General features: G+C 49.9%; 1 protein-coding gene across 1 annotated transcript; it reads right to left on the bottom strand.

The window, feature by feature from the left end:
• On the bottom strand, positions 20,759-22,430 carry LOC8075804. The gene has a single exon (XM_002449465.2). It carries the CDS (start codon positions 21,991-21,993, stop codon positions 21,208-21,210), a length of 786 nt encoding a protein of 261 aa, XP_002449510.1. The 5' UTR covers positions 21,994-22,430; the 3' UTR covers positions 20,759-21,207.

Here is a 23,493-nt window from a genome sequence, read left to right as displayed (position 1 = left end):
AGTTAGAAATTGACCGTCTTAAGGTTTTGAAATTGCTATAAAATCCTTGTTCTATAAACATTGATAATTTCTTCTACACTATATCCTATTCATCTTCACCTTGTTGCTTATTTTAAAGACTTGTTCTCATCCCCACTCCTTGCTTTGAATATGCTTTTAGAACTTTTCTTACCACCTTCTAATGTCATTGAAATAGGAGTTATAGGATCTTCACCCTTAATAGGAAGAGAACGATAGTACCGCAAGTTGAGTTAATGCTTGAAGTGTGAACCTTTTGATGCTTGGTTTGGTTTGTTATTATGCTTATGCTTGATTTGGATCTTTGTAATGAGTGTAATGATCTTGTGGATTTCCTTTGCAATTTCATTTAGTTTATAGGCTTAAGGCATAAGGAGTAATGAACTAAATGGTTGGGGTTGGTTAAAATTCTGTTTCTGTCCTTTGCTGTTTTCTGGAGCAGTCCGCAAAGAATCTGGTACATCTCAAAATCTGTTCGTGCAATGTTCATCAAATTTTTCTGGAAACAAGTGGACTTCCATATCTTTCCAATGCCTCAAGAATGACATTATTATCTATTATGAACTGTGAGTTATGACTGTTTAAATTTGAGGTTTCTGCGCAGTCTGGAATTCTGGAACAGTTTCGGTTGTACCCAGTTTTTGATTAACCTAACTTTGGAATCTGCTAATATGATCTAAATGAAAGTTGTATAAAATTTCTTTATCTTTCCAACGGTGTACAGCATGCATCCTTTTGAATTCTGGAACTCGAGATATGACTGATATTCTGATCTGCTGATGTTGGATGTTACCCAGAAAATTTCAGATTCAGTTAACTCTTGTAATTGTCATGTTGGACATTACTAAGAAGTGTTTATATACCTTGGAATGCAGATGGCAGCAAGGGGAAGAGGCAGAGGCAGAGGCCGTGGCAATGGCAATGGCAATGGTGGCGATGGCCCAATCACTGTGGAGGAACTCATGCAAACCCAAAATGAGATGATGCACGTCTTCATGCAGCATTTACAGCAGCAACCTCCACCAACATCACCACATATTCATGTGAGAGACAAGCGTGGGGAATTCATGAAGGGAAGACCTCCGGTATTTACACATTCAGCTGATCCTATGGAGGCAGATGATTGACTACGTGCTGTGGAGAGGCAACTGAACATGGCACAGTGCAATGACTTAGAGAAGGTGTTGTATGCTTCGGGTCAACTTCAGGGAGCAGTTCAGACCTGGTGGGAGTCATATCAAGCTGCTCGTCCCAACAATGCTCCTCCTGTCACTTGGTTGGAATTTTGCAGAGACTTTAGAGCGCGACATATCAATGAAGGAATGATGGAGCTCAAGCAGGAAGAATTTAGATCTCTCAGGATGGGTTCTATGTCTGTGGCTGAGTATCATGACATGTTTGAGCAGTTGGCTCGCTATGCCCCAAACGAAGTTAGAGAGGATGCTGACAAACAACGTCTCTTCATGAAAGGTCTTTACTATGAACTCAGATTGCAACTAGCTGGAAACACATATCCTACCTTCCAGGCTCTGGTGAACCGTGCTATTGTGTTGGATAACATGCGAAAAGGCCAAGACAAGAAGAGAAGGATGCTAGCCCAAGGTTCTGGAGGCAACAACCGCCAACGTTTCAATTCTCAGCAGGGCGATCAACAGAGGTACCATGGACCAGTTAGTCAACGAGATCGCAACCAACAACCTCAGCGTAATCCTAATCAACAGCAGAGTGGTCAGCAGATTCACCGCTCAGGAAATTCAAATGCCAGCTCTATGAAGAGAAGTGCTTCCAATACCCCTACTAGGTGTTTTCGCTGTGGGAAAGAAGGTCATATGTCATATGATTGCCCGGAGAGATTCAACCAGCAGAACAACAACCAAAAGTCTAATTCTCATGGAGCAAAGGTGAACCATGTGGCTGCAGAGACAGTACAAGAGGGACCGGAGATTATGATGGGTACGTTCAGTATCAACTCTATTCCCGCTACAGTTTTATTTGATTCTGGAGCTTCGCATACATTCATATCGCAAGCATTTGTTAGAGCTCATAGCATTCCACTAGTTGCCATGAAAAACCATATGCTAGTAAACTCACCTGGAGGAACTATACCAGTTTCATATTGTTGCCCCTCAGCAAGTCTTTCTTTAAGGGGGGTAGATTTCCCTGTTAGTCCCATGGTTATGAGAACCTCAGGCATAGATGTGATATTGGGTTTGGATTGGATGAAGAAATATGCTACGGAAATTAAGTGCAAGGAGAAAGTAGTAGTTGTGACCACACCCAAGGGAGAGAGAATCAGTGTGGACGTAGCAGTACAAGCTCCACCCACAGCTACAGTGAATTAGCTGGATGATGATGTTGATCTTCAGGACCGTGTAGGGAATAAATTTCTAAGTGACTTTTCAGAAAAACCACGAGGTATGCTACCTAACCAGAGATGTTGAGATTGCTAGTACAATGGAATTGGTATTTAGAGGTAGAAGCGACTTGAGAAGGAGAAGATGTTTGGAGAGAATTAAATCCGCAGTTGTTTGTTTATACACTGCTCAATCTCGAGGACGAGATTCTTTTAAGGGGGGTAGAGTTTGTAACACCCAAAATTTGAATTTCAATTAATAGGATTTAATTTGAATTATTTAAGAATTTTAGTGAGCATTTAATGTAGCAAATAAATAATTTTTGTGGAAATTAAAATTTATTATAAGCTTAGTAACATGATTTTGTGCATTCATGCTGAGATATATTTTATTTTATGTTGATTGTATTTGGTTTGTATTTAATTGTCCTCAAAATCCTTTCTGAAAAAAAAAACTTTGAAAAAAAAATAAAACAAAATAGAAAAGAAATTAGAAATAAAAAAAAGAGAAAGCCCTTGGAAGACAGCCGAAGCCCAGCTCCCCGGCCTGGCTCCTCCCCCTCTTCTCTGCTCGCTGACACCCTGGGGCCGCATGTCAGCGCTTCCATCTCCTTCCTCTGTTCGTAACCGAGCCGGACACGGCCGGGAGCCAATCGAACCCGATTTCTCGGGATTACTTGCCAAACGCGTTAGCCGAGCTCCTATATAATCCCTAGCATCGCCCCCGCGCGTGTTTCCCATCTTCGCCGCGCAAAATCCGTGTCCTAGCTACAGCAGCCGGCAGACGGGATCTTGCCGCAAGCCGAGTGTGGGGGGATAGACCCCTGTACCCTTACGGCTAGACTTGGGCCAGGAGGCTTGGCCTATTACGAGACGAGTTCAAGGCTTGATCCGACAGCCTGGAGTTTCACGCAAGGAAGCAAGATGTGGAGATCAAGCAGGATTCTAGTCGGTTAGAATAGGAATTGATATCGAACTATCTATGACAATTATAACCGACTAGGATTAGTTTCCAGATCTGTAACCCTGCCCTTCAGACTATATAAGGAGAGGCAAGGGACCCCCCTAGGACATCATATTCTCTCAACACAAATCAATACAACCAGACGCAGGACGTAGGTATTACGCCAACTCGGCGGCCGAACCTGGATAAAAAGCTTGTCCGTGTCTTGCGTCACCATCGAGTTCGTAGTTTGCGCACCGTCTACCGATAAACTACTACCGTGGGTATACCCCAAGGTAGACTGCCGACCAGCTTTCGTCGACAGTGGCGCGCCAGGTAGGGGGTGTGCGTGCAACTTTTCTGGCGAACAAGATGGTCACGATCCCAGCTTCCGCGACCGTGCCTGAAGGCCTCACGTTCACCGTTGGCCAGATCACGTGGACGACGTGCAGCGGCGGCCTCACGACCACGGTTTCGAAAGAGACCCAGATCCAATCTGAGATCACGCCGTCTCCGACCACACACGTGGCGGCACCGAGCGCCCGACCACCGTTCCCGCTCTACAAGGGAAAGAAGATCGACAGCTCGGACCTTCTCCAAGCGCTTGATCGCGCTGACTCCAAGCTACTCGAAGTTTCCCAACTAGTAGACGGAGTTCTGCGTCGGCCCGACCAAGCTGCTCCAGCGGATTTTTTCAAATCCCGCCGGCCAACTCGTGTAGCCACACACGAACGGCTGGGAACGTCTCTGACGATAACCTCAACACCCTCAGGACGATCCGTCGAGCTCAAGAAGGAAGATTATCCTTGCGGCCTGAACAACTCGGCCTCTGTTTACTCACAGCACACCCAATCCGTTTTCAGCAAGGCGGGTTGGTCGCCGACAAGGAACGATCGTCACTACGTCAACATGGTGACAGTCCGAGAACTACGGGACGGCCAGGTTTCCAGCACCAACTCAAGCACCGGTTCCGTCCCCACCGAGGTTATAAACACCGAAGACGAGGACTACGACCTGGATTTTCCTTCACACCCTCCGGGTTTCAACCGATTCCCGATATTTCCCCCCCGGCGAGGGGATATTGTGTTCAATGTCAGCGCCGACGAACCGGTCGTTGATGGAGAAACAGATGACCAGAGGCAACTCCGCGAACAGCGCAACGCCGATCGCGCCCGACGACGCGCAGACGAGCAACAACAAATGCCACCAAATAATCTCAACGATGCCTTTGACATGGTCGGGGACCAGCCAGTCTACAAAACGCCAAGCGCCAACGTGGCTGTCGCCATGGCTAACCTAGATCGGCTTCCTGATACCCCCGAGTGCCAGGGAGTCCGGACCTGCATCCGAGCACACCTGATCGCTGCAATGGGACAGACAGCCACTCTGCTCAAGAGAGTCTAGGACGTCTCTTGTACGGAAGCCGCCTCCGACCAGACTAATCGTAGCCGGGCCTCACCATCTCCCAGCAGGCGTCACCGCAGCCGCTCCCTCGACAACCGTCGAGGGGACTCACGGCGTGACGATGGTGGTCGGGACGCCGACGGTCGCCGCAAGCAGAACCGCGTACGCGGCCAAGAAGTAAACCAGCACAGGGATCTCCGCCACAACATCCCTCCCAAAGACGCCCGGGACCGCATCAATAGGCGCGCCGCAGAGAGAGCAGTCCACGAAAACCTGCGCCGCATCGAGTACGATGCAACGCACGGTCCTCCGGGCCTAAGACAGTTCTCCTCACACCTCCGCCAGGTCGTGTGGCCCCGCAATTTCAAGCTCGAAAAACTTAAAAAATATGACGGCAAGGAAAATCCAGAGAACTGGATCACCCTCTATGAAATCGCCGTCCGATCAGCGGCAGGGGATGAGCACGTCATGGCTAACTACTTCCCCGTAGTCCTCGACCAGGCTGGTCATCAGTGGCTTCTCGGCTTGCCCGAGGACTCCTTCGACTCTTGGGGAGAGCTACGCCAGGCTTTCATCGACAACTTCATCGCCACGTGCGAGCAGCCTGGAAACAAGTATGACCTTGAAAGGATAAGGGACAGGAAGAACGAACCTCTGCGCGATTACATCCGACGATTCTCGGATATGCGCCTCAAAATCCCGAAGATTTCCCACGACGAGGCCATCTCAGCCTTCATCAAGGGCCTGCGTTTCCACGAAGCGCTGAGGAACAAGCTGTTGCGTAAACGTCCAACAACGGTAGCAGAGCTCCTCGCCACGGCCAAAAATTACGCTGATGCCGATGACGCAGAAAAACTAATCCGAGACGATGCGAGAGGTCCCGACCAGCCTCCCCGGCGAGATGACGGTCGTGGTCGCTACGACAGCAGAAACCACCGCCGCTCCGACAACCGCGATCACCGAGAGGGTTGGGATCGGCGGCGCGACAACCGCGACGATTTCAGAGGAAAGCGCCCTCGCGACTACGACCACGAAGTAAACACGGTCAAGCGTCCCAACGGACGACGGGACTACCAAGAAGACTACAACAAAACGTTGAAGGGACCATGCCAACTGCACCCAAAGTCTAATCATACCATGGAAGAGTGCCGCGTCCTCAAAAGCATCTATACACGGCGGGCCGCCCAAGACGACTCCGCCAAGAAAAACAACAAGCGAGACGGGCACGACCACGAAGATGAGGACGAGGACCAAGATAGGGACCCCCGACACCAGTACGTCAGCCCCACCGACGTAGTCCACTCCATTTTCGGGGGCAAGGTCTCCATTGAATCTAAGCGAGAAAGAAAGCTGTTAAAGAGAGCTTGCCTCAACATAGACAGCACGGACGGGCTAATCGTAGACCCAAAATTTCCCCCGTGGTCCCACAGGGAGATCTCGTTCAGCAGGAAGGACCAGTGGGCCGCTATCCCAGAGCCGGATCGTTTCCCCCTGATTCTGGACCCTTGCATCAACAGCATCAGATTCGAGCGCGTGCTCGTGAACGGGGGAAGCTCCATTGACATCCTCTTTCGCAACAGCCTGCCCGCCCTCAAGATATCTCCTGCACAACTAAAACCTTACGACGCCCAATTCTGGGGGGTTTTGCCGGGTCAAAGTTCAGTGCCTCTCGGACAGATAACATTGCCTGTCCAATTCGGCACACCCGACCACTTCCGGACGGAGTTCATCAACTTCGTGGTCACCGATTTCGACGGGACCTATCACGCTATACTGGGCCGACCATCGCTGACAAAGTTCATGGCAGTCCCGCACTATTCATACCTGGTCCTTAAGATGCCTATGGAGAAGGGCGTCCTAACCGTCAGAGGCAATGTTTACACTGCGTATACCTGCGAAGAGGAGAGCTTCAAGGTCACCGAAGCAATCGACCTCTCAATCCGCATGGCAGAAACAGCAACTCAAGCCGCGCAGCTGCTTCCCGACCAGCTCCGATTACCTGAGCAGGAGACAGCCAGAAAGAACTCAAAATCCAAGGAGCACAAAGAAGTACAACTGGTCGATGGCAGCCCCGAGAAGACGGCCCTCATCGGGGCCAACCTGGATCCAAAATAGGAAGACGCGCTCGTCAGGTTTCTAAGGGACAACGTAAGCGTTTTCGCATGGAAACCCGCAGACATGCCCGGCGTCCCACGAAACCTGATCGAGCACTCCTTAAATGTCTCGAAGACCGCAAGACCAATCAAGCAAAAGCTGCGACGGTTCGCTCGTGACAAAAAGGAGGCTATTAGGACAGAAATCACACGGCTTCTAGCAGCCGGATTCATAAAAGAAGTGTATCACCCCGATTGGCTCGCCAATCCGGTTCTTGTACGCAAAAAGAATAATGAATGGAGAATGTGCGTTGATTACACTGATCTCAATAAACACTATCCTAAAGATCCTTTTGGTCTCCCTCGCATTGACGAGGTGGTCGACTCAACGGCCGGATGCGAACTCCTCTCCTTTCTAGACTGCTACTCTGGTTATCACCAGATTTCGCTAAAGGAAGAAGATCAGATTAAAACGTCTTTTATTACACCTTTTGGCGCATACTGCTACACGACCATGTCTTTCGGACTCAAAAACGCCGGAGCCACTTATCAAAGGGCCATCCAGCAATGCCTCCTCGACGAGATTCGTGATGACCTCGTCGAGGCCTATGTGGACGACGTGGTCGTAAAAACATGGGACGCGAGCACCCTAATCGACAACTTAGACCGAACTTTCAAGGCACTCAATAGGTACAAGTGGAAGCTCAACCCCAAGAAATGTGTTTTCGGCGTTCCTTCCGGTCTACTGCTCGGCAACGTTGTCAGTCGCGACGGCATACGACCAAACCCTTCAAAAGTAAAGGCGGTACTCGACATGCGACCACCGAAGAACGTAAAGGATATCCAAAAGCTAACCGGATGTATGGCCGCCCTCAGTCGCTTCATCTCAAGGCTAGGAGAAAAAGGCCTCCCTTTCTTCAAACTATTAAAAGCGTCGGAAAAATTTTCTTGGACAGAAGAAGCCGACACCGCATTCAACCAGCTTAAGACCTTCCTCACTTCACCACCTGTCCTTACAGCGCCTCAGCCCAATGAAGACCTACTCCTTTACATTGCCGCAACCGACAGGGTTGTTTCCACGGCAATAGTGGTCGAGCGAGGTGAACCAGGTCACGCCTACAAGGTCCAGAGACCAGTTTACTTCATAAGTGAAGTCTTAAACGAGTCCAAGGCCAGGTATCCACAAATACAGAAGCTCATATACGCCATTCTAATAACGTCAAGAAAGCTGAAGCGCTACTTCGACGGCCATCGAGTCCTGGTGACAACCAGTTTCCCTCTCGGGGACATCCTGCGCAATAAAGACGCCAATGGCAGAATCGTGAAATGGGCAATGGAATTATGTCCATTTTCCTTGGAGTTCCAGAGTCGCACCACTGTCAAGTCTCAGGCCCTGGTCGATTTCATTGCTGAATGGACGGATCTCAACGAGCCTTCCGTTCCCGATGTCTCAGACCACTGGTCAATGTTCTTTGACGGGTCCTTGAGCATCAACGGTGCCGGCGCTGGGATACTGTTCGTATCACCCAACAAGGACAAACTGCGTTACGTCCTTCGGATCCTTTTTTCGGCGTCAAACAACGTCGCCGAATACGAAGCATGCTTGCATGGCATAAGACTAGCCGTTGAGCTGGGAGTCAAGCGCCTCTATGTTTATGGCGACTGCGCTTTGGTCATCAACCAGCTCAACAAGGAGTGGGACGCAACCCACGAAAAGATGGACCTCTACTGCAAAGAAATTCGCAAATGGGAAACCAACTTCTACGGCATAGAGTACGTCCACGTGGTCCGGGATAAGAACCAAGCAGCAGATGCATTGTCGAAGTTAGGCTCATCTTGGGCCCAGATCCCGCGAGGTATTTTCGTCCAGGACATCCACGAGCCGAGCGTAGGCTCCTCCCTGGTCGACAAGCAGCCCACCGAGGCAATGCTCATAGACGACGCCACTCCGACAACCGGTGGGCGTGACTGGCGTACCCCGTTCATCAAATACATATCGGACGGGACAGGCCTTCAGGACAAAACAGAGAACGAGCGCCTCATTCGACGATCAAAGAACTACATCCTGGTCGACGGCAAACTCATGCGGAAAAACGCAAGCTCCGAAGTACTGCTCAAGTGCATACCACAAGATGATGGTATCAAGCTCTTAGAGGACATACATGCTGGATCCTGCGGCAATCACGCCGCATCCAGAACGCTGGTCGGAAAGGCTTTCCGAGCAGGTTTTTATTGGCCAACCGCGGTCGACGACGCAGAAAAACTGGTTCGACATTGCGAAGGATGTCAGTTTTTCGCTAAGAGGACCCACGTACCTGCCCACGAAATTCAAACCATCCCGTCATCTTGGCCCTTTGCTTGCTGGGGGCTCGACATGATCGGGCCATTTAAACCAGCCCCGGGCAATTTCAAGTTTGTTTTCGTGTTAATCGACAAGTTCTCCAAGTGGATTGAATACATGCCTCTGGTCAAGGCAACCTCCGAGAAGGCTGTGGAGTTCCTCAATCAAATCATACACAGATTCGGCATCCCGAATAGCATAATCACCGACCTGGGCACTCAGTTTACTGGCACCACTTTTTGGGACTTCTGCGATGACAGAGGCATAGTCATAAAATACGTGTCAGTGGCACATCCATGTGCCAACGGTCAAGTTGAACGTGCCAACGGAATGATCGTTGACGCCCTAAAGAAAAGGTTGTACACCGAAAACGACAGAGCACCCGGTCGATGGATGAAAGAATTGCCGGCAGTGGTCTGGGGCCTCCGAACTCAGACCAGTCGAAACACAGGGGTGTCTCCCTACTTCATGGTGTACGGTTCAGAGGCGGTCCTGCCATCTAACATACACTTCGGATCTCCTAGAATCGAACACTTCGACCAGGCGACCGCCGACAACGCCAGAGAACTCGAAATCAATTGCATGGAGGAAAGGCGTTTAGATTCTTGTCTCCGAACAGCAAAATATCTCGCGGCAGTCAGGCGATACTACAACAGGAACGTCAAGGACCGTTCCTTCGTGGTCGGCGATCTGGTACTTCGATGGAAAACAAGCCAGGAGGGAATGCACAAGCTATCCACTCCCTGGGAAGGACCCTTCGTGGTGACCGAGGTCACACGACCTACGTCCTACAGATTGGCATACCCAGACGGAACACGAGTGCCTAACTCTTGGCACATAGACAAACTGCGACGTTTCTATCCATAAAGTTTTAATAACTTTCCTTTGTAAGTATCTTATAATTGTTGATAATGAAATTCTCTATTTTTTGCCTATACCTTGTCGCACACAGCACTCGGCAAAACTCCTGCAATGGATGCTCTTAACGACTACCAAGACGAATACGGTGCCACGTCACTCAGATAATCTTACAGCGCTCAAAACAACAGTCATGACAAAAAGCAAACTTTATTACAAACTTTACATACAAAGTTTACAATAAATACCCTGACGGGCAGACACTAGTCTATTCCTACAGACTACTCTATTGGCCTAGCTGCTCGGGCTGATCACCCGCCTGGCCCTGCTGCCCGGACGAAGGGGTCGGGGCCACCGGCGCCTGGCTGGTCGAGACCGCAGGCGTCGACCGCCCATCTCCTGCAACGGACGCGCCCGACAACTCCCTGGCCGACCTATCTGAACTCGGCTGGTCTCGGGGAGTGGCCGTTCCGCACAGATTGATGTCGCCGATCACTGTCGACGACAAGTCCAGCAGACTACCCCGAAGCTCGTCCGCTTCCTGTGGGCCGACCTCCTTCGGGTACCCCTTCTCCAGCCTGCTCAAGTCGACCAGGGGGTAGTGGGCGCGCACCATGCTGAGGACGTGCGCGCCGGCAAACTCCCCGGCGTCCTTCACGAACTGCTGGAGCCAGTCCCACGCCTGTTGCGCCTTCTCGACCGGGGTCAACTGTGGCGCGCGGGGCTGGCTCTCCGGGAGCTCGGGACTGATCAGGTCTAGGACCGGGGACACTCCTTTCCAGATCCTGCAACAGTTGACCTTCCAGGAGTCCTGGTCCTTGATCAGATCATCCAGGTGCTTCTTGGCGTTCACCTTGAGCACTGCAAACGAAGTAAAGCGTTATTTTCGGCATACCAAACAAACAAAGGGGCGACAAGCAGCAGCTAACAAGGCGGCACCCATTACCAGATAATTCCCGGTCCTTTCGACCCAATTCCTCTCCTGCTCGCCGCCCGGACTCCAGCGCGCCGGCGAGCTGTTGGCTGAGCTGCTCCTTCTCTTGTCGGAGGCGCGCCACCTCCTCCTCCAAGTCTGCGTGAATCATAAACTGGTCAGTAAAGCAAACTACACAAGTACGCAAAGCTGCTCGGAGCGTGTGACTAACCTTCTCGCTCCCGGTACTGGTCGGCCAAGCGACGAGTGAGGTCGAGACGACGCTCCTCTTGGGCGCTCATCTCGGCCACCTTCTCCCCAATTTCCGACCGCAGCCGGTCTACCTCCGCGGCCAGGGCCTTGTTCTCGGCCACGACGCCTTCTATCTGGTCAAAGCACCGTTTTCGGTACTTTGCCGTTTTCATTGCGCCCTACAAAGCGAACATATAACGACCATGCAAGACAAGGCATAGAATGTACAGTAGTACAAAAAGTCGCTTACCTTGACTTCGTCGACGAGGCGCTTGGCCGCGCGCTCCACCCTGGCGGCCTCCTCGGTCTCGGCGAGCTCTTCATGCCCGATAAAGTGATCCCCGCGTTGGCGCCACACATACACGTGTTGGCGGCCATCGCGGGGACGACCCTCAATCTCCTCCACCTCGTCCTCGGAGGCCGCCTGAGCTTCCTCCTCCCGTGCTGCGTTGCTTCCGGCAGCGGTCCCAGGCATTACTGGTCCCTGGACCAGACCTGGGGAGCCTGCAGTCGAAGCGGCCCCTGCTCGGGGCGGGGTAGAGACTTCACCCTCCCCGGCGGGAGGAGGGGTCGGGGCCCTTCCCTCCCTTTCCGTGGTGCTGGCCGGGGGAGGCGTCCCCGTAGCCTCCTCAACCCTGGTCGGGCAGCCCAACGTAGCCGGTGCCGCGGCCGGGGACTCCTCGGCGCTCTCAGGCACGGCTGCAGCCGTAGGCTGCTCTGCGGTCTGCGGGGCCGCGTCTTCAGCAGCGCAAACTGGCTCACTCGTCCCCTGGCCAGTGGCATGGCCAGGGTTGACATCCGACGCCGCGCTAAAGGAACAAAACTACAATAAAAAAAACATCGGTGAAATACGTAAGTCGAGCACTTACAGGTTTGAGCGGCGGTGGGTCGCGGTAAACCTCCTTCTCGTCCGACCAGTCGGCACCTGTGCTCCCGACTCCCCCGCGCCAGGCGCAGGTGGATCGACAGCCACACGGTCGGCAGTGGTCGCCCCGCCGTCCGGACGGCTAGGAGGCCTCCGGACCAACGACGGAACGGCCTCCTCCTCCTCCTCCTCGTCGTCGATCCGGACGAACCGACGCCGCTTCGGCGCTCGGCTGCTCTCCGCCGGCAGTGTCGGCATCGGCGACGGATCCACAGGCATTGGCCTTTTCCCCGACACCCTTTCCTCGGCGGTTGGGACGGGGCGGGCTTGTTCCTCCTCACTGCTGGTGTAATGAGCATACCGAGCAGCGTCCTCCTCGGGCGGGTCTTCTCCCGCAGGATTCTCCATCCCCGGTGCCAGTGATACATACACTGTGCACCGGTCGACATTGCCGATCTGCAAAAAGCAACAAAGATGAGCCAGCCACATACGATATACGAATACTAAAATAAAATAATCTGCAACATACCTTTGGTGCTGGTCGGCCTAACTTGAAGGCTTGCACCCGATCACTGCCACGGATGAAGCCTCCGTCCGCGAAGTTGAACAGCTCGTTCAACAGCCGTTGTACCTCCGCCTTCTCCAAGATCTCCGGTCGCATCCTGGTCGGGTCCACGCTTCCGGCATACTCGTACGCCGAGTGCACCCTCTTCTGGCAGGGCATCACCCGACGACAAATAAAGTTGCCGACCACGCCAAGCCCATCCAGACGCGACCAGTCGATCAGCTTCATCAGATCCGCCACTTGACCGTTGAACTCCGGGCGGTCGGTCCAGCTCACCCTCTTCTCGGGAATGTACCCCACGTCGCAGAACGTGGAGCTGCCCGGTTCCTCCCTGACGTAGAACCACTTCCTATACCATTCGGTCAAGGAAGTGTTCCATGGACAGTGCAGGTAGTGATTCTTCATTCCATCACGAAGGTTGAGGTATACTCCACCTGCAACCTTGGAGCCTCCAACTGCTCCCTTCTTCCTCAAGCAGAAAAGGTAACGAAAAAGATCGAAGTGCGGCTCTATGCCAACATAGGCCTCGCACAGATGAATAAACGTAGAGATAAGGAGAATTGAGTTCGGGTGCAGATTGCAAATCCCAATCTCATAATACAAAAGAAGACCTTGGAGAAAAGGATGAACCGGAACCCCAAATCCCCTCTTAACGAAATCTTCGAACATGACGATCTCACCGGCACGAGGGTCGGGGAAGCTTTCTCCTTCCGGTGCTCTCCAGCCGCCAAGCTCCGAGCTGTGCAAGAGTCCCATGTCGACGAGGTCACCGAGGGATTTGGTGGTGCTGCGGGACTTCTTCCACTCCTTGGCCATCAGTTCGGCCCTCTTCTTGGAGTCGCTCTTCGCCATTGGAGGTGAGAAGTGGATTTGGGTTACGAAGATGCAGGTGATTGCAAGAGGCGAGAATGGAAGGCTTGAGGGCAATAGCAGGGTAAGGAGTACAGGCGGAACTGTCAGGCTCTTATAACCCGCAACTCCACCCCTCCCATTTCCTGTATTCTCGGGAAGTGGGCGGGCCATGCGGCGGATGCGGCGTTTCAGTTTACAATGATTATAGACAATTAATGCGGCAGAGTTTTCGTACCAATTGATGGTTTCCTTTTTCTCAAACCACGCAAAGGGCGGCTGCACAGTTGCAAGGCGCAATTTTTCATGCGTCCATCTGACAACCCATCAGGAGGTCTCGTCACGTCAACTTTAACTGAAAAGATCGTTTCAATAAAAAGAAGACAAATATGCCAGAGAGTCAACAATCTGGGGACTGCACCGACCACCGAGCAATTGATGCTCGGGGACTGGTCGCCCAGTTCATCGGCTCAGAACTTCAAAGACTGCACCGACCACCGAGCAATTGATGCTCGGGGACTGGTCGCCCAGTTCATCAGCTCGGAACTTCAAACACTACACTGACCACCGAGCACTCGATGCTCGGGGACTGGTCGTACAGTATAGCAACGCAGTATACTAAGCAGCGCACTTGGCGCCTGGGTACTGGTCGTCATACTATTATTTACGTTCCCAACCGCGCTTGGGGACTTGTCCAATGGAACCTACACCATGCTCGGGGACTGTACCGACCACCGAGCACTATACGCTCGGGGACTGGTCGACCAGCCCACCAATTTGAGAATTCGGGGACTGTACCGACCGCCGAGCACTATACGCTCGGGGACTGGTCGACCAGCCCACCAATTTGAGAATTCGGGGACTGTACCGACCACCGAGTGTTATATGCTCGGGGACTGGTCGCTTAGTCTATTCAATTGCAGATGGAATGGTAAATTCAACTTTTTAGACCTTGCTACAAGGCTCATACTTCGCCTTCCAGCAAGCTCGGGGACTACATCGGTACGATGCATCTGGCGATGCATCTCAGTTTCAGAATCTCTTTATGAATTTTTCTTTTGACCCTGGCACCACGTGTCTACGTCACCTGCTACCAGGCTCGGGGACTAAGTGGGCACACTTCACCTTGCGGTGAATATGCTTGCTTTTTGAAAGACTATACTTTTCAGAAAAGTAAAGTGGGCACACTTCACCAAGAAAGAAATCTTTTTAAATTTAGAGCACCATGCATTCTTCAAACAACCTGCTTCTTCGATATCAATGTTGATCAACTGTTTTTTGAGTTGGTCAAAATACTGTTGCAACTGTTTGGACGACTTTCCTGCTTATTGAAGACGTCAAGCCTCACTGATCGAAGAAGCTCAAGACGGCGTGTTACATCACAATACATGGTGCTCGGGGACTAGCTGTGGGGGGATAGACCCCTATACCCTTACGGCTAGACTTGGGCCAGGAGGCTTGGCCTATTACGAGACGAGTTCAAGGCTTGATCCGACAGCCTGGAGTTTCGCGCAAGGAAGCAAGATGTGGAGATCAAGCAGGATTCTAGTCGGTTAGAATAGGAATTGATATCAAACTATCTATGACAATTGTAACCGACTAGGATTAGTTTCCAGATCTGTAACCCTGCCCTTCAGACTATATAAGGAGAGGCAAGGGACCCCCCTAGGACATCATATTCTCTCAACACAAATCAATACAACCAGACGCAGGACGTAGGTATTACGCCAACTCGGCGGCCGAACCTGGATAAAAAGCTTGTCCGTGTCTTGCGTCACCATCGAGTTCGTAGTTTGCGCACCGTCTACCGATAAACTACTACCGTGGGTATACCCCAAGGTAGACTGCCGACCAGCTTTCGTCGACACCGAGCGCCTTGCCGCGCGCCGCGAGCTCCTCCCGTCGTTCTTCGGCCCCAGCAAAGCACCTCCTCGAGTTCGCGGTGAGCTCCTCGTTCTGATGGTGTTTTTCTTTCTTGAAACGGTGCTCGGAAACGAGAAACCCGCGAACGCCGGCGAGCTTTCCAACGGTGGCCATGGCGCCACCATGCTGAGCTCCGGTCGGCCGGCCAGGCTTGGCCCTGGATGGAACACCAGCCGTTAGATGCAAGATCAAGGGACAGAAATAGAAGTTACCCCTTCAGCTGCGAAACTATATAGAGTCCTTGAACTTTTTCATATTTGCTCCGCAGTCCTTGGCGCCCTGAGACGATTCCGTTACTCAACTCCGAAAGCTTATTTCGTAACCGCTTGAGTAAAATACGTTTTCTAGAAATTACAGAATTGCCATTGGATTTAGTTTGCTCATAAAATACTCATTTTAACTCCGTTTTTGTCCATTCAAATTCCGTTGGATTCGTATTTACGATCTCTACATGTTAGAAATATTAGTTTACTGTTTTGAAACTTTTTAATTCTGCAGTAGCATTTAATTAATTATTTCTTTATAGGAAATCTTAGAAAATTCATATCTTTCACGTTTTAATTCCGATTTTCGTGAACTTTACGTTTGTGTGATCGTAACGCTGCGTAGAATATTTTGATAAACTTTTATCTTTGTTTTACCACTGTTTGGTGTAATGTTCTAATTATATCTTGTTTGCTTCGTGTATGATTGTCTACATTGGAATGCGTGTTGTTGATTGATGATTGGGATTAGACGGTGAGCCGTACGTTGGTGACCAAGACCAAGCTTTTGAGGACCAGCAAGCTCAGGAGAGCTTTGAGCAAGGCAAGTATAACTTGGGATCATCCTTGTTACCTATTTACTTAAGTACATATATATCATATGCATGCTATCACCTTGTCGACCTTAGCAAAATCATAGATGATTGTTACCTGTATTCCTTGCTACCTAGTTGATATGCATTTGGTATAGATGTGCTAGTGCTTGATATAATCCATGATCTTGTAAGATGATTAATAGCTATGCAATGAACATAAAAGAATGACAAATAACTATATGAGATCTTGTCTGTAAGTGATCACCGGGACAACAGTGCAACCATGAGGGCTATAATGGCTCTGGCTTTAGCTCAGTATGAAGCACTTTTCTAGCTTGTTAGAGGTTACCCGAAAGGGCGGAGGGGCTGAACCGTTTTGGGTATAGTGTGGCCTCTGTCTGTATGAGTATAGGCTGCGAGTCATTGTGCCATCGGAAGGGGGGCTCTATATCTGCGCGCAAAGGAAACCTTGCGGCCCTAACTTGTTAGACGAACTTTTGAAAGGCTTCATAGTGATCCCTGCCGACCTCCCTAGGAAGGGGGTTAAGAGATTAGCTACCTCGGGCGAAAGGGTAAATCATGACTCATGGGTAAAGATGTACAACCTCTGCAGAGTGTAAAACTGGTATACTAGCCGTGCTCACGGTTATGAGCGGCCTTAGGGGTTCTTGCTGCGCCGACAATGAGCTTATTAAGTTGTTATGTTCATTTGATTATCGTTTATGCTATGAGATTAATTATGCTTACACTTGATCATGTGATTAGTGGATTATCTATGCTACATTGGCATTTGCTATTTAATTATGAATATGCTATCCACTATTAAAAGCTAAATGTAGTCAAACCAGTGTCAGCTATTTGAGCCTCATGAACCCCTGGTTATACTTGTTGAGTACGATATGTGCTCACTCTTGCAATTTCCCAACACCTCAGGATATGATAATGAAGATGACTGGAATGAGGATTATCGCTATGAGTACTAGGTTTGGAGTCAACCAGTCAACAGTGTCCCTGTGTGGAGCTTCCGTCGAGAGCGTTGTTTACATCTTGCTATCATTTATGTATAAGACTATGTGATTTCTTATGTTTCGCTATGTAATGAACACTGCAATGGTACATTTGAGATTTGTCTACTTATTTGTGCGACTATTCCTGGGGCACATATGAGTCTTTTATGCATCCTATTTTGTTCTTAAAATATGGGTGTGACAATGTGGCGGTGGCGGCCCCCAAAAGGTCATCCTTGTGTCCACTCCCTCTCCACCCTCCTTGCCCTCCCACTCCACCACCTTCTTCCCCGAGCTTCTCTAGCAAGGTGCCCGCCTAGTGGGCCATATTCGGGTCACTCGAGGCCGAATCCGTCCTCCCCCATGTCATATCCATGCTCCCACATGCCGGATCCATGATTGGTGGTTGGCTTCGCAAGGCCGTGTGGTGGGGCTACATCTCGGCGGCTGGGCTGATCGGGTGCCGCCTAGGCTTCGACTTGTGTATGGTCGGACCGTGTCTCCTTGTTTCATGCTCACGTGGGTGAATTGGCTGGGCCAGCTTCCCCTCCCCTCTCTACGATGGAACGTGTAGGGTGCAACACGACCAGGGCCTCGCAATGGTGGGAGAACTCTAGCCCTGATCTGAGCTCCCTCTTGCCAGGGTTGCCGTCCTTTTTCACCTTGCGGATCTCCTCGTGCTCAAGTTGCCTGCTTAGATGCCAAGCTACTGGTCGGTCCTGTGGTGGCGTGGAGGCTGTTGCATTTTGATGCCCATTCTGATGTGGTGCCATGAGGGCTACTCTCGTGGATACAATATCTATGTGAAAACTCTACCCGACTCCTCCTAGAACCAGGCTGGCGGTGGTGACGCAACCTGTGCCATTTACCTTCGTGAAGTCGTTATCGATGACTGCTGTTCCGGGGTAAGTTTGGGTCAAAAGACCTATTCGAGTGCTTCTCCGGCGATGTTGGCGTCTGTGGATGTCAATTTCCTTTTTGAAGGCATTGCCGGAGCACTTCTGCAGCACGCCTTCCGCTACTCTTGCCGAAGCCGCTCCGCAATGTGCTATGCCTTTGTGTGCTTCAAGAACATATTCGCTTTGGTTTGCCTACTCGGGTGTTGGTGTTGCCGCGATCGTGTTTTCTTTGCAGCGGCTACCTGGTCGCTGGCGGAGACATCGTCATCTTCTTCGCAACAGCTACCTAGTCTACTATTCTTTTTCCTCGCAACGGCTACCTACTTGTTGGTAGACACGGACGCCTTCACCTTCGTAGTGGCTACCTGGACATTTCAGATGGATGCTCTGCTCTCCGTAGCAGCTACCTTGTCGCTCGCGGATGGAGATTGAGCTTTCTATCGGTTGATGCTTTGCCACCATGGCTTCACCCTCCCTCTATTGGCGACCTTTTGTGTGGATATTGAGCTTTCTATCGGTTGATGCTTTGCCACCACTGCTTCACCCTCCCTCTGTTGGTGACCTTTTGTGTGGAGATTGAGCTTTCTATCGGTTGATGCTTTGCCACCACTGCTTCACCCTCCCTCTGTTGGTGACCTTTTGTGTGGAGATTGAGCTTTCTATCGGTTGATGCTTTGCCACCACTGCTTCACCCTCCCAGGCATGGTCGGTAGATGTGTTTGTAGTGGAGGTTCCTCCACCCCCCCCCCCTCTCAATGTATTTTTGCTGATTGTTTGTGTATGGAATTCCACAGGTAATCCTAGAATTACTTGGGAGTCCCTTGTATCCATGTTCTAGCCTTGTTTAGTTCCAAATTTTTTTGCAAAATAAGTACTGTGGCATTTTCATTTGTATTTGACAAATATTATCCAATCATAGACTAACTAGGCTCAAAAGATTCGTCTCACAAATTACAGACAAACTGTGCAATTAGTCATTATTTTTATCTATATTTAATGTTCCATGCATGCGCCGCAAGATTCAATGTGACGGAGAATCTGAATTTTTTTGCAAATCTTTCTAGAAACTAAACAAGGCCTTAATAAAAAACGGGTAAAAGACTAGGGCCCCATTTGGTAGAGCTCCTATCAGCTTCAATTTCTCTGACGCATTTACTGTTTATGCACTGTTCACACAAGCTCTTTTTCTCACTCCTATCACCTCTCACAGAGCTAGTGGGAGCAGGTGAAGCCAGTTTTTTAGCTTCATCTGCTCCAACGGGCTCTGTAAGAGGAGATAGGAGAGAGAAAAAAAGCTCTAATGAACAGTGCATGAGCAGTGAATACGCCAAAGAAGCTAGAGCCAGTGAGAGCCCTACCAAACAGGCCTAGATTGAAAAAAAAAAGAAACGAGCCCTCACCAACCTAGGCCTTGTTTACTTCCCAGAAAATTTTGCAAAATTTTTCACATTTCCCGTCACATCGAATCTTTAGACGTATGCATAGAGTATTAAATATAGACGAAAATAAAAACTAACTGTACAGTTTGGTCAGAATTAACGAGATGAATCTTTTGAACCTAGTTCTTCCATGATTGGACAATATTTGTCAAATACAAACGAAAGTGCTACAGTGTCTATTTTCCAAAATTTTTAAGAACTAAACAAGGCCCTAACAAACAGCCACGGCGTTTTGCCAAAACCCTGCAATGGGTGATCCATCAACCATCACCACTCCCCACTGCCCACTGGGCAGGCAACACGTCACTTGGCGCAAGGTCGCAGGCCAAACCGAAGCAGAAACGAGCGGGCCTATTCGCTGTTTTAGAAAGTTGCTGGTTTATTATGAAAGGAAAAATACGGCTCAACAGAAAAGAGACGAGGCCTGCTCGCGTCCACGCAGCCACAAGGCCCTCCAAAAGTCGAAAGTAGAGACACCGAGTTCTTTCATTGCTTCTAAGTTCTAACACAGATTACATTGGCCAAAAGCACCTACCTGATGCCACTGCCAATGCCACTTGTGCTACACGTAGTACCTCCTCTGACGCTTAGGCCTTGTTTAGTTCACCCCAAAAATCAAAATTTTTTTAAGATTTCTCGTCACATTAAATCTTGTGACACATGTATAGAGCATTAAATATAGACGAAAATAAAAACTAATTGCACAGTTTACCTGTAAATCACGAGATAAATCTTTTAAGTCTAGTTACTTCATGATTGGATAATGTTTATCAAATAAAAACGAAAGTGCTACCGTTCCGAAAATCAAAAAGTTTTCGCAACTAAACAAGACCTTAGCCCACAAACAAAGAACATAGGAGTACTCCTTTACTGGCCATTAGTTGTTGCCACAATTCCTAGCTGACCGGATCAAGAAAAGGATAACTACTAACGAATCATATGATCAAAGGGTTTCCCAAGTCCCATATTCCATTTCTGGGCACAGTCCACTAGTCCAACTGTTGACATCAGCCAAAAGCATTCCAGATTCAAATCAAACACAGAAATTGACCCAAAGACTTTTCACGGCAAGCCCGCGCGGTTTGGACCAGGGCAATGGCAAGTTCGCTTGCCCAAGCAGAAATCTTCCTCTGCAAATTCAGCCAAAACTTCAGTCCAAATCGAAGTCCTAACTAGGCGGCTAGGCCATTGACCCAAAGTGGCACACGTTATCATTTGAAAATTGCAATGCATAGTCATACCAACAACAACTGCTACCACATTATTTGTCAAAACAAAAACTGCTACCACATTTACATTAGTACTACTACAGTATATTACAATCATTAATTTACACCAACCACACACTCCCTGCCTGCCTGCGTAGTAGTATATGTACAGTACACAAGAGCCTAACACGTGACCCACCGCATCAACAAAACAAACATTTCGAATACATGACATCGCCATTATTATCATGGTGCTTTGGCATATGAGACTGACTGTCAACACTAGTAATTCTCACTGCCTAGTGTAACCAACCAAACCAAATCGACCTGCAGCAGCTAAGCAAGCTAAACCCCCCAGTGGTGTCCAGTAGTCGCAGTAGCAACGAGAGCATCAGAACCCCGCACCAAATAAAGCACCACCAAACCTAACTTATGAACAGAAAAGAAATAAAATACCGAGCCGGAGCTGACTGACTGACTAGTGGGACCCCCACAGGCCCCATGCCTTCCAGCTCAGCACGGAGCCCCACCCGCGCCGCCGCTTCTCGTCGTCACCGCCGGCGGCCGCGGTCGAAGCCTCCTCCTCCTTCTCGTCCTCCGCGGACAGGTACTCCGCGCCGTCCTCCGCCTTCGAGGCCTCCTCTGGGGCAGCAGGGGGATCGCCCGCGGGATGCAGCAGCGGAAGCGGCGGCAGGGGGTCAACGACGCCGACCTCCTTCTCCTTCTCTTTCCCCTTCCCCTTCCCCTTGGCCTTGCCGGCCTTCTCCTTGCCTGCGGCGGCGGCGTCCTTAGCAGCTGCGCCGGCGCGCTTCTTCCGGCCGCGGCGGGCCCCGCCTCCCTTCCCTCCGCCGCGGTCCCTCTCCTCCTCCGCCAGGTGCTCCTCGAACGCCTCGATGGCGCGGTGGATGGCGTCGCGGTCGGCCTCCGGGGACCCGTCCCAGCGGGACCAGTACGCCGTGTAGCACGCGAAGCAGCCGCACCCGAGCTCCGGCCGGTGGTGCTCCCCCGCCGCCTTCCCGATCCCGTCCCCGCCGCGCGCCGGCGTCTGCACCGGCGTCGGAGGCGCCGAGGACCGCAGCGACGCCAGCACCAGGTACGCCAGCACCTCCTTCCCCTCGGCGCCGAGTGGCGCCGCGGCCGCGAGCACCGCCGCGGGCAGCAGCCGCATCAGCACCGCCTCCGCCGTCATCTCTCCTCCGGCTCCGCCGCCCGCCGCTGCCGCCGCTGCCGGCGACGGCGAGGGATGCACCTTGCCCTTCCCCATTCCTTCCTTCGCGACTCTTCTTCTCCCTCCGGCTTTGATTTGTTTTTTTTTTTTTGAATTTTGATATGAATAATCCCTCGTGGTTGGTTGGATTGCTTGGGTTTTAAGCGACCTCTCTCTCCCAGCGCTGCGCTCAGGGTGGGCCCCGCAGTGCAGGCGGAGTGGATTAGGTGTGGCCGCGGGATCCTCTGCGGCTGTCGGCGCTTGTGTGGCGGGGCAGGTGGGGTCGGTGCTGAGGTGAAGCGTTGGATGGCAGATGGACGGGTCGGATGCTATGGGAGGTGGCGATGCCGTGGGGACAGCGGATTTATATAAGCTGTGCGGTGGTAGCGTGGTTTGTGTGTGACGTTTGTGTAATCCCAGCTTGTTGTGGTTACTGTACGAGCTTAACTTTACAATGCTTTTTGTTGTGGTTATTAATTAAGAAGATTACTCCCTCTGTAATAGAAAGAATGCAGTTCTAGTATAGTGTCATATTTTAGTATGTTAAGTTTAACCAATTATATTTTATATATAAAAAATATAAATAGTTACATGAAATAAGTATTATTAGATTTATGATGAGATATGTTTTTATAATATATTTTTGAAAAAATATTAATATTTTTATCTATATATTTGGTCAAGATACGGAGATCAAGATTGCACCTAGAAAGAGACAGAGATAGTAGTATTACTAAGGATGAAAACGGTCGAAAAACTCCTAAATTGTTTTTTATTTTTACATTTGAAATACGAAAACGAAAACGAAAATGGTAAAGTCGGACACGAAAACGAACGCGAACTTACGAAATATCAAGAATTTCGAAAACGAACCAATTCGAGCGGATTTATGTCGAACACGGTCGATATACGAAAACTCAATACGAAATACCAAGTGCATAACTAAGTATATACACGATCAAATTTAAGTGCATATAATAATTAAAAAGTGCATGATTCTTGGTCTTAGGTATTTAATACAATAGCCCACACATAAATAAGAACAAGCAATTAATAGCTAGCAAAAACATAGCTAGCCACCAGTAGAAAGAACACAGATGCATGGTGAGTACTCTGTAATTGTGTTGTTTGACCGTGTAGTTGACTAAATTCGGTTTAAACCAAATTTTGAATTCGAAATATTTCAAATTAAAAGTAGAAAAGTAGAAAACGATCGAAAAATGTCTAAACCGTTTTCTATTTTTATATTTGAAATACGAAACATCTAAAATACGAAAACGAAAACGATAAAGTCAGAAGAAAATACGAATTCGATCGGATCCAATATAGAAAGCGGTTCGGTTCGGTTCGGGATATTTCCGTTCCGTTTTTATCCTTAAGTATTACATACGATTAGGGCACAGTAGTGTTATTTTCTTTTTTTTTTGAAAGTGATTACGCCAGCACTTTGCTAGGCCGGTGTTGAATATACTTTGTGTGTTTGAGCAAAATTAAGATGGACATGTCTGTTCTTACTCTGTTTTCAACAGTATTAGCCGAGTGATGCTTAGTACACTC

This window comes from Sorghum bicolor, chromosome 5 (assembly GCF_000003195.3).
Source record: "Sorghum bicolor cultivar BTx623 chromosome 5, Sorghum_bicolor_NCBIv3, whole genome shotgun sequence".
Taxonomy (NCBI): Eukaryota; Viridiplantae; Streptophyta; class Magnoliopsida; order Poales; family Poaceae; genus Sorghum; species Sorghum bicolor.
Note: the sequence above shows the minus strand (reverse complement) of the source record. Positions and strands in the feature narration are given on the sequence as shown.